At 45.1% G+C, this 10,264-nt stretch overlaps 1 protein-coding gene across 1 annotated transcript in view; it reads left to right on the forward strand.

Annotated features, from left to right (window-relative positions):
• RAB7B (RAB7B, member RAS oncogene family) overlaps positions 1-10,264 on the forward strand; it is a 28,778-nt gene that overhangs the window by 9,389 nt on the left and 9,125 nt on the right. The window contains exons 2-4 of the mRNA XM_008580451.1: positions 2,938-3,006; positions 3,547-3,673; positions 4,336-4,551. Of these exons, the coding sequence (XP_008578673.1) occupies positions 2,954-3,006; positions 3,547-3,673; positions 4,336-4,551 (396 nt within the window). The 5' untranslated portion in view covers positions 2,938-2,953. The remainder of the gene's footprint in view (positions 1-2,937; positions 3,007-3,546; positions 3,674-4,335; positions 4,552-10,264) is intronic.

The raw sequence follows: 10,264 nt of genomic DNA on the forward strand, positions 1-10,264 counted from the left end.
GTGTGGCCTTGGACGAGTCACCAGTGACTCAGCTTCTCTGAGCCTCAGTTGTACTCATCTCGCAGGGCTAGCGTGAGGAAGACCTGCCCACTGCAGGTGCTCAGCCGATGCCAGTTCTTTCCCCACTTCTTCCTGCCTCCTTTTGTCCTGCCTCCCTTTCTAGGGCACTTTATTGATTTTTTAATCTAAGTTAGTATCTTGTACCAAAACCTTTAGGAAACAGCTCCCCGTTGCCTGCAGTCCCCTTCCAAAGTAGTAACTAATGCTTAGAGACTCCCCACTTCTTCCTGCCTCCTTTTGTCCTGCCTCCCTTTCTAGGGCACTTTATTGATTTTTAAATCTAAGTTAGTATCTTGTACCAAAACCTTTAGGAAACAGCTCCCCGTTGCCTGCAGTCCCCTTCCAAAGTAGTAACTAATGCTTAGAGATCCCTGTCTTTCAGGAGCTTCTGAGCCATTTCTCCCTTGGCTGGACAGGAACACCGATTTCCCTTGTGGACAACAACACTGATTGCAAAATGCCAGCCCAGGTTAATACCTTGAATTCTCTTGCGTACATGTCTGGAGTACAGGAAGTATTTGCTAAGTGAATGAATGAATTGATTAATGAATGTCAGCGTCCTAGGTCAGATATTCACAGACCATCTTAATCTTGTTTCCTCTCCAGGCTTTCCTCCCTCCACACCCTTCACCTCACCCTTCCCTGATGCAAATGAGCCACCTTCTCCACTCACCAGTGCCCAGGCTTTGGTTATTTCATTCTTCCCCTGTGAAATATCACCGTCCAACCATTTTTCATTCTTTCAGGGAGGGCGCAGTTCAACTGAAGTTTCCCAGCACTTTCTCTGAGCCTCTGTTGGGGCACCATACACTCCCCGATGTTTTCACTCAGCCCTGTACTTTCTTCCCTGATGACTGCTTACAGTGGCTTCTATTTGCTTCATCTTTGTGCTGCTCCCAGTATTTAGTAAGGGCGTGGCATGCAGTAGGCATGTAGGCATTTGTTGAATGAATGCATGGACCACCAAGAAGACCTATTGCTCACCATGCCAAATCAGCCTCCCTGGGTTAGAGCAGAAGTTCCAGTGCCACCAACTCTGGCCCTCAAGACAAGCAGCTCTGAGCAGAGCCTCAAAGTACCTTTGGTCCATGACATGGCTTGCAAAGGGGACACTAACAACCCTAGGTCTCCGAGGGCTTCCTGTTTTAACTTTGTGCTAACTAGGCCTCCCCAGGCATGGCTCTCCTAGCCAGTGAGTTCTGGCTTCAGCAGATAAAGCATTTTTCAGCCAGAAGACATCTTGAGTTTTGGGGGCTCAACTGGTTCATTCTCCAGTTGGAAAGTCAAGACTCAGAGAGGGGAAGTAACTGGCCCAAGGTCACAGAGTGGCAAAGTGAGAGCCAAAACCGAGGCTACAGAACTTCCAATTTAGAGGTTTTTCCAAGTCCTAGGGGAAGCACAAGGAGGTCAGCTTTTGACACCTTACCTGAGCAGAGTCAGATCAAGGTTTACTCAGCATGCCTAGTGCATCCAAGGACAAAAGACGCAGAAGTTGGGAATAGCGTGTATGAATGTGTGCATGTAAGGACAGAACCAAAGAGCCAATTAAGCACAGTCTCCTGCGATGGTTTTGCTTTACCTTGTTAAACACACACACACACACACACACACACACACACGTGCATATATACAAAGGTTCTTCCAAAAGTTCACGGAAAAATAAAATTAAAAGATAATATGCATCTTTCCATGAACTTTTGGAAGTACCTTCATATGTATTTTTTTCTCTTACAGGAACAAGACATGTTGTAAAAAAAAAAAAAATACTAAAAAGCATACAGAACAAAATTTAAAATCCAGAAATTTCTACCATCCAGGATTAACCACCTACATTTTTAAATTGACAAGTAGGAATCGTATACATTTATTGTGTACAACATGTGGCTTTGAAATATGAACACATAGTGAAATGTCTAAATTGAGCTAATAAACATATGCATTACCTCACATGCTCACCATTTTTGTGTGTGGTGAGAACACCTAAGATGTACTGTCTTAGCAATTTTCAAGAATACAATATATTGTTATTAACTGTGGTCATCACATTGTACAATAGGGATCTAGAACTTATCCCTCCTGTACAGTTGCACATCTTCTGTTTTTCATTTAGATCCTAGGGCATGAGTATTTTCCCATGTGATTATAATATGCTCAAAAACTCCATTTTAATGATTGTTCATTGTATGCCATGATTTAACCACTTTATTGTTAAATGTTTATAAATGATACTATGAAGAACATTCTTGAACAAGAGTCTTTGCCCACATTTCAGAATATTTCCTTGGGACAAATTCCTAGAAGTGGAGGGCAGGAATATTTTTAAGGCTATCAATACTTGTTGCCAAGTGGCTTTCCAGAAACATGTACCAGTTACACCCCCTCCAGCTGCATTAGAGAAGAGCCTTTTGATTCTGCAGTTGCGGTAACACCTCGGGCCGGGGGAGGGGTGTGCTTCCATCCAAAGCCTCTGGGCAGCCATGACAATGGACCCCTTGTCCTGCACACTCCCATCTCCTCTTCCCACACTGCCCTCATCCCTGGCTCCAGGCTTGACTGTCTGCGAGGCCTCTGTTCAGTCCTGTCTTCTTGGCACTTCAGGCTGCCACTGAGAGCAGGGCTGGTAGATCTGAAGGGTGAGAGATTTGCCTGTCCTGTGGGGTCACCCCCTTCCAGCCTTGGAGAAGCCCCCAGGAGAAGTGAGGGGAGGGTGGGTAAGAATTGCTGAATCATGGACCTCTTTCGGAGAACAACCCCACCCTAGTCCTGGGCCCAGGGCAGTGATCTGCCCATTGAGAAGGGGAAAGCAGAGGCCAGCCTCAGTGACAATGGCCACAGGGGACATTGGCCAGCATGTGGACAACCTCTGTTTCCCTGCAGGCTCTGAAGTTCCCCCATGAATCCCCAGAAGAAGGTGGACCTGAAACTTATCATCGTCGGAGCCCTTGGGTAAGCCAAGCTCAGCTCAGGGTCTGGGAGTTGGGAAGCAGCCTCTTACATAATCAGGGGCGGTGAGACCTCCTAGGTGTGTTGTCACATCTGTGGGTCCCTTTCTGATTCAGAGTGGCGCCAGGAAGTGCCTCCCACCCCAAGGAAGGGAGTTAGTCAGGAGAAAGAGGCTGGGAGTAAATAGATGGTCCCGGCTCTGCAGTAACTCTGCAGTAACTAGCTGTGTGAATTAGGCAAGCCATTTAGCATCTGTCTGCCCTCCCACCTCCTGCCACGCACAGGAAAAACCTGACCATTGCTGTGGGATATTCCGCTCTCTCCAAACCTTTCTGCCCACTCTGATGGGTTTTTACTTCTAGAAACCATTCCCTAATCCCTTGCTACTCAAAGTGTGGTCTGTGGACCACAGATGTTAGAAATTCAGAGTCTCAGGGAGAGACAGTGGCGAGAGAGGCATGGTAAGATTTTGAGAATGGCATGGATGTATGTGTGTATGTGTTTGTACATATGTGTTCACATGTGTCTGGGGTTTTTCCTCAGTGTGGGAAAGACCTCCCTCCTTCACCAATATGTGCACAAGACATTTTATGAGGATTACCAGACCACACTGGGGGCCAGCATCCTCTCCAAGATTATTATATTGGATGACACAACTCTGAAGCTACAGGTGAGCAGCCCTCACTTTCCCTGCCCAACATACATTCACATGAAAATTGCCCCACCCTCCCCAGAAGGTCGCTTGTATAGCAATGTGCATCAGCAGCTAGAATGGTCTAGAGCAAAGATTGGCAAACTTCAACTCATGGGCCAGATCTGTCCACCATCTGATTTTGTAAATAAGATTTCATTGTGTGGGACTGTGACCCACATTTGTTTCCATATTGTCTTTCCCACAGCAAAGGCAGACCTGAGTAGCTGCTACAGAGATGGTATGGGCTGCAAAACCTGAAATATTGACTGACTCTTTACAGAAAAAATTTGCTAGCCTGATCCAGAAGGAAGAGCATTAATCCAGGAGTTGGGAGACCCCACACCTAGTCTCAGGTTCCTTGGAAAACTTGGCAGGTGGCTTTGGACAAGTCACTCCCAAGATCCAAGTTTCCAAGTCTGTCAGATGAGAATAATAATCCGTGCCCAGATGACCCAGAGGAAAAATGAGAGCTCAGATGTGAAAGTAATCTCAGGATGTCAAGTGTTACTACACAGATGTTGTAGTGCACATGGCTGGGAGGGTCAGTGTGCTCGTGTGTGAAGGATGTAACATGACCCAGTTGGGCCTCCTCCGGTCACTCATCACAGCCCGTGGGGCGGCTGCTCCTTCTCCTTCAGATCTGGGACACAGGCGGTCAAGAGCGGTTCCGCTCTGTTGTGTCCACATTCTACAAAGGCTCCGACGGCTGTATCCTGGCTTTCGATGTAACAGACCTGGAGTCCTTTGAAGCCCTGGATATCTGGCGGGGTGATGTTCTGGCCAAGATTGTCCCCGTGGAGCAGTCCTATCCCATGGTGCTGCTGGGAAACAAAATCGATCTGGCAGAGCGGAAGGTATCACTCATTCATTTATTCATTCATTCAACTAACACTCTGTGAGTACCCACTGTGTGCCAGGCACTGTGTTAGAGCCCACACACCCAGAGCTGGATCAGGCACAGTCCTTACTTCAAGAATTTCACAGTTTAGGGCCAGCCCCGTGGCTCACTTGGGAGAGAGTGGCGCTGGTGGTGCCGAGGCCGCGGGTTCGGATCCTATATAGGGATGGCCAGTGCACTCACCGGCTGAGCGTGGTGTGGACAAAACTGTGCCAAGGGTTGCGGTCCCCTTACCGGTCAAAAAAAAAGAAAAAGAATTTCACAGTTTAGTAGTGGATACAAACACTTTAAAAGACAATTATGATACACTATGATAAATGCAATGATAGATTTGGAAACCATAATGAAGGGTGTCGACCCAAGCCCAGAATATAGGAAGGGCTTCCTAGAAGAGGTAGGGTCAAGGCTGAAGAAACAGCATGATATGAGCTGAGAACTGAGGGCGGTTTTGTCTAGAGACTGGGAGTGGAAGAGTTAAGGCATCAGAGGCAGGCAGAAGTCAGGTCTCAGTGGGTTCGAATTAATCTGTAGAACAGTGTTTCTACCTAGGGGCACCTTGGGGGGTCTGCAGTTACAAATTCTTGGATCTACAAGTTTTCTGGGAAAAGTAATAATATTTTTATTAGCTTCAGCACATTCTGGATCATCAGTTTAACCACTTGACAGCGGGTCTGCTCCATGACCACAGTGACGCCACTAGTGTAGGTGTTTACTATTACGGAGTCATTGGGTAGAGAACTCTTTTAATCGTTGCCTGCTAATGAGAATGAACGAAGGTAGAGTTCATTTGTAAGAGACGTTCTTGTGCCAAACAAAGCCCAAATGATACCAAGAAGAGATGTTTGAACAAAGTTTTCTTATTGTCGCAAACAGAGAAAAGTCCTGGGGAACGTAATCGTCATGTTTGAACTACATTTTCACAATGATTCAAATAGAGAAAAGCTATACGGGGCTGGCCGGTTTGCTCTGTCGGTTAGAGCACAGTGTGATAACACCCAGGTCAAGGGTTCAGATCCCCGTACTGGCCAGCCACCGTAAAAGCAAAACAAAAGTGACAGGAGAACTGAGGCATCATTTGGCACAATGATGCATGTTGATGGATGGAAGGAGGGAGGGACCGAGGGAGGACAGGAACAATGGTGCTCCAGCGGAGCTACCACCCACAGATAGGAGGGCCTCCCGCTCTCAGAGAAGGAGGTGCGTTTGATTGGGACATGCTGAGCATGCAGTAGGTGGCACCATCCAGGCTTGTGTAAGTACACTCTGTGATGTCCACACAATGACGAAATTGTCTAATGACACATCTCTCAGAACACGTCCTCATCGTTAAGCAGTGCATGGCTAATTGGAGATGAGCTACGGTTTTGGAATGCGTAAGAATGAAAGTTCAAAGAAGTCTGTGCTGAAAACAGATATCTAGAAGTCATCAGTTCTATGGTCACTTCAGGTTGGAAACTCAGTGTCAATTCTCTAATTATGGATATCCAGTCTCAGATAATAATCCAAATCCTAAATTCATTCAAAGGCAAGGTGTCTCCCTTTTTTTCCCTGCCCTGGAGCCAGCTGTAGGTGAGAACCGTGTGGTCTGCGGGGGGAGCAGGGTCCTCTGAATCTCACTGCCGACCTTGCTTGTCCACACTTCCTCCCCTTACCTGGGATAGTAATTCTGGTTTCACCATCTAGAAGTCATCAGTTCTATGGTCACTTCAGGTTGGAAACTCAGTGTCAATTCTCTAATTACGGATATCCAGTCTCAGATAATAATCCAAATCCTAAATTCATTCAAAGGCAAGGTGTCTCCCTTTTTTTCCCCGCCCTGGAGCCAGCTGTAGGTGAGAACCGTGTGGTCTGCGGGGGGAGCAGGGTCCTCTGAATCTCACTGCCGGCCTTGCTTGTCCACACTTCCTCCCCTTATCTGGGATAGTAATTCTGGTTTCACCAGTCAGGGGTGAAGCAGGAAGAGGGAGCAGGAGACAGGAGATCAGGACAATTCTTATTTGACTGGTACAATCGTAAGATAGTTTTGTGTTCTCTGGGCCTGGCAGGTGCTGCAAGCTGTTTCTTCTGTGGGTCACTCCTTTGGGCCCTTAAGGAGCCTCCCCTGGGAACATTTCACTGTACCTGCCAAGGCCAGTCTCTAGCCAGGTGCAAGGGCTGGAGACCGGTTGGGAGGCATGTTCTTGGGAGGCTGCTGGCACGGGCGCAGAGCTGAGTGGGGGAGCCCGTCTCCACACCTGCCCACAGGGCTGGGCTCACACCCACGTGCGCCTCTTGCTCAGTGCACGTCCTTGGGCCCCGTCCAGTTTCCTCTTCTGTGGAAGGGAGACCGGAGCACGGACTCCCACGGGTGTCTGAGGACAAAAGGAAATGATGCTGTCGTTATCCTCCTGCTTATTGTCTCCAAGGGCAGGGCTGGGAAAAGACGGCAGTTTTTCCTATTTGATATAAAGAAAATGAATATTTTAAAATATATGGCTAGATTTGGGAAGATGAGAAAGTTCTGGAAATGAATAATGACAATTGCCCAGTATGAATGTACTCGATGCCCCTTGACTGTATGCTTAAAAATGGTTAGAATGGTAAATTTGGGTTGTATGTGAGGTGTCTTCAAAAAGTTCATGGAAAGATTAGTATTATCTTTTAGTTCTATTTTTCCATGTACATTCTGAAGTACCCCAGCATATTTTGCCACAATAGAAACATATGTATAATATAGACTCATATTTAGCCATAATGATTTTAGAGAAATTACTGACTTAGCTTAAAAAAAAAAATCCCTACTCCTTCTGTGGAAGGTAATAGTGAAAAACAATCAGTTTATTAGAAAAAATAGCTTTGCTGTTCTACACTACGAGGATTCATTCACTTTGCTCTGTGCTCCAGCAGGAAATTTCTGACTTACTGATTCATAGAACTGAGATCATGTTTTCTAAAAATACTCTTTGTTATTATTAGTAATGGCTTAGTAATGTGTTCACTTATACTTTTGTTTTGTTTTGTTTTGTTTTGTTGGTGGCTGGCCGGTACAGGGATCCGAACCCTTGACCTCAGTATTATAACACCATGGACTCACCAACTGAGCAACCCCAGTAATGGTTTAGTAATGGTTTACTAATTAGTATTTGACATGCTAATTTTTGAAAATCTTTCTTGATTGACAGGATGTATATATTTATTGGATACAGTATGATGTTTCCATACATTTATACAACATGTAAGATTCAAATTAGGGTAATTAGCATATCATTACCTCAGACATTTATCATTTCTTTGTGGTGAGAATATTCAAAACCTTTCTTCTAGCTATTTTGAAATACACTGTATACTTTTGTTGTTTCTAGTCACCCTACTGTGCAATGACAAGTAGGACTTGTTCCTCCTGTCCAACTGTGACTTTGTGCTCACTGACCAACCTCTCCCCGTGTCCCCCAACCCCCACCCTTCCCAGCCTCTGGCAACCATTATTCCACTCTCTACTTCTCTGAGATCAACTTTTTTAGATTCCACATATGAGTGAGATCATGACATGCTAATTTTAACACAGATATCATCAATCATTTTAAATGCATATGAGGTAGGAAAGCATCATAAATAAAATATTGCAAACTGGGCTAATTTTCTCAAATGTTTGGCCTCCAATGAACAAGCAAAACTGTAACAGGGAAAGTAAAGTGTTAATAGCATATGGTCAACCAAAAGCAAAATTAGTGGAAGTGACACTTCCAAAATTTTCACACTTCCTGTGTCCCCAAGTACTACCCCTTTAGTTTATTTCCAGAATCAGAATCTAAGTTATAAATTGCTTTTATTTTACAAATAAAAGATAAGATAATTTTTTAAATCTTGAAACCGTTGCTGGAATTAGAAAAGTGGCAAGCACAGTCTGGTGGCTTTCTTACCAGGCCAGCTTTTGAGGGTGGGGTGGGGTGAATATAAAAAGAATGTTAATTTGCAACATAATCTCAACTGATATTTTGGAGTTTGANTATTGCAAACTGGGCTAATTTTCTCAAATGTTTGGCCTCCAATGAACAAGCAAAACTGTAAAACAGGGAAAGTAAAGTGTTAATAGCATATGGTCAACCAAAAGCAAAATTAGTGGAAGTGACACTTCCAAAATTTTCACACTTCCCGTGTCCCCAAGTACTACCCCTTTAGTTTATTTCCAGAATCAGAATCTAAGTTATAAATTGCTTTTATTTTACAAATAAAAGATAAGATAATTTTTTAAATCTTGAAACTGTTGCTGGAATTAGAAAAGTGGCAAGCACAGTCTGGTGGCTTTCTTACCAGGCCAGCTTTTGAGGGTGGGGTAGGGTGAATATAAAAAGAATGTTAATTTGCAACATAATCTCAACTGATATTTTGGAGTTTGAATTCAATTGTTCTGTATAAACCAACAGAGAAAAAGCAGGGGAAAATGAGATTAAAGGTCTGTCTTAACCATGCACGGAGACAGACCAGTCACTGTCTGGTGGGAGGGAAGGAACAGCCGAGACCAGGGGCTGCAGCTGCAGGGATGTTCCTAGCTCTGCTGCTGGGTGACCTCGGGCACCAGTCCTGGGCTTCTGCTTCTCATGAAGAAAATATAAAGATCCCCTGCCTCCTGGAGAAGCAGAGTCACTTTACTTCACTTCATACACTGCAATTTTTACCAGAACTCTAGAGTAACCATGTGCCAGTTAGATACTCAGCACCCGGGAGGGTGGGGGCTGGGTTGGGAGCAGGATATAAAGAAGGAAGAAGCTATAAGAAGTGTAAGTCCCGTCCTTGCCTCAAAGACACTGAAAGATATGAAATCTTTTGAATTCCTAAGGTGCTTTCAGGTATGAGGTGTTAATTTCTAATGATTATTTATCTGCATATTACCGGTAAGAATGATAATAATCAGCAGCCTGGCCATCCTTGATTCTTCTTCCAAATAGTTCAGGATTTTCCCCAAGCCGTGAGGCTTCTTGGTTGCTCACCAGGTCCTGGGCATCTATGCCCCATGGGAAGGAGTACTCCTGGCGAATTCTGGGGTTCCTCCTCCCAAAAGCAGGGGGAGCTTAGAGATCAGAGGCCAAGACTAAGGCCTGGAGATTCTCCCTGCTGTGTTCAAGTTCAGCAGCTCCTGAGAGACTGACCAAGCAGAGCCTGGGCATGGGACATGGGGATGTCGTCTGGGCTGCCCAAAGGGCAGGCTGCTTAGTTGACCCCAGTCTTCACTTCGTATCCCAATAAGATAGACATTCCCTGAACCTACAGGAGTGAGGGTAACAAGGTGACAAGGGAAAGTCTTTGATTGATTTCCCCCTGCCAGCACCGTGTTCTGGGAAAGAGGTAGAATGGTCCTTTTTCCAGGGAAAGGCCTTGGTTCCCTTAAATAAGTCAAAATAATGGTTATAAAGTAACTGCAAATGCTCAATATGTGGTCATTTCCTCCTCCCCAAAATAATTAGACATCAGACTCAGTGGTACCAATCGTCTTTGGAAGTAACCTAAAAGCTGCCAAAGCATTTTGCAATCTAACATCCCCAAGCTGTGATCAGCTGTTTGCATTTGGGTAATGATGTAATCATTCAGCCTTTGCTGAGTGGCTCATGTGTGGCAGGTCAAGAGTTAAAAAGGACCTGTCCCTGAGCTCAAGGAACCTGCAGTCTAGTGGGAGAGACAGAAAAGGAGAAGTG

The sequence above is a fragment of the Galeopterus variegatus genome, unplaced genomic scaffold (genome assembly GCF_000696425.1).
Source record: "Galeopterus variegatus unplaced genomic scaffold, G_variegatus-3.0.2 Scaffold86, whole genome shotgun sequence".
Taxonomy (NCBI): domain Eukaryota; kingdom Metazoa; phylum Chordata; class Mammalia; order Dermoptera; family Cynocephalidae; genus Galeopterus; species Galeopterus variegatus.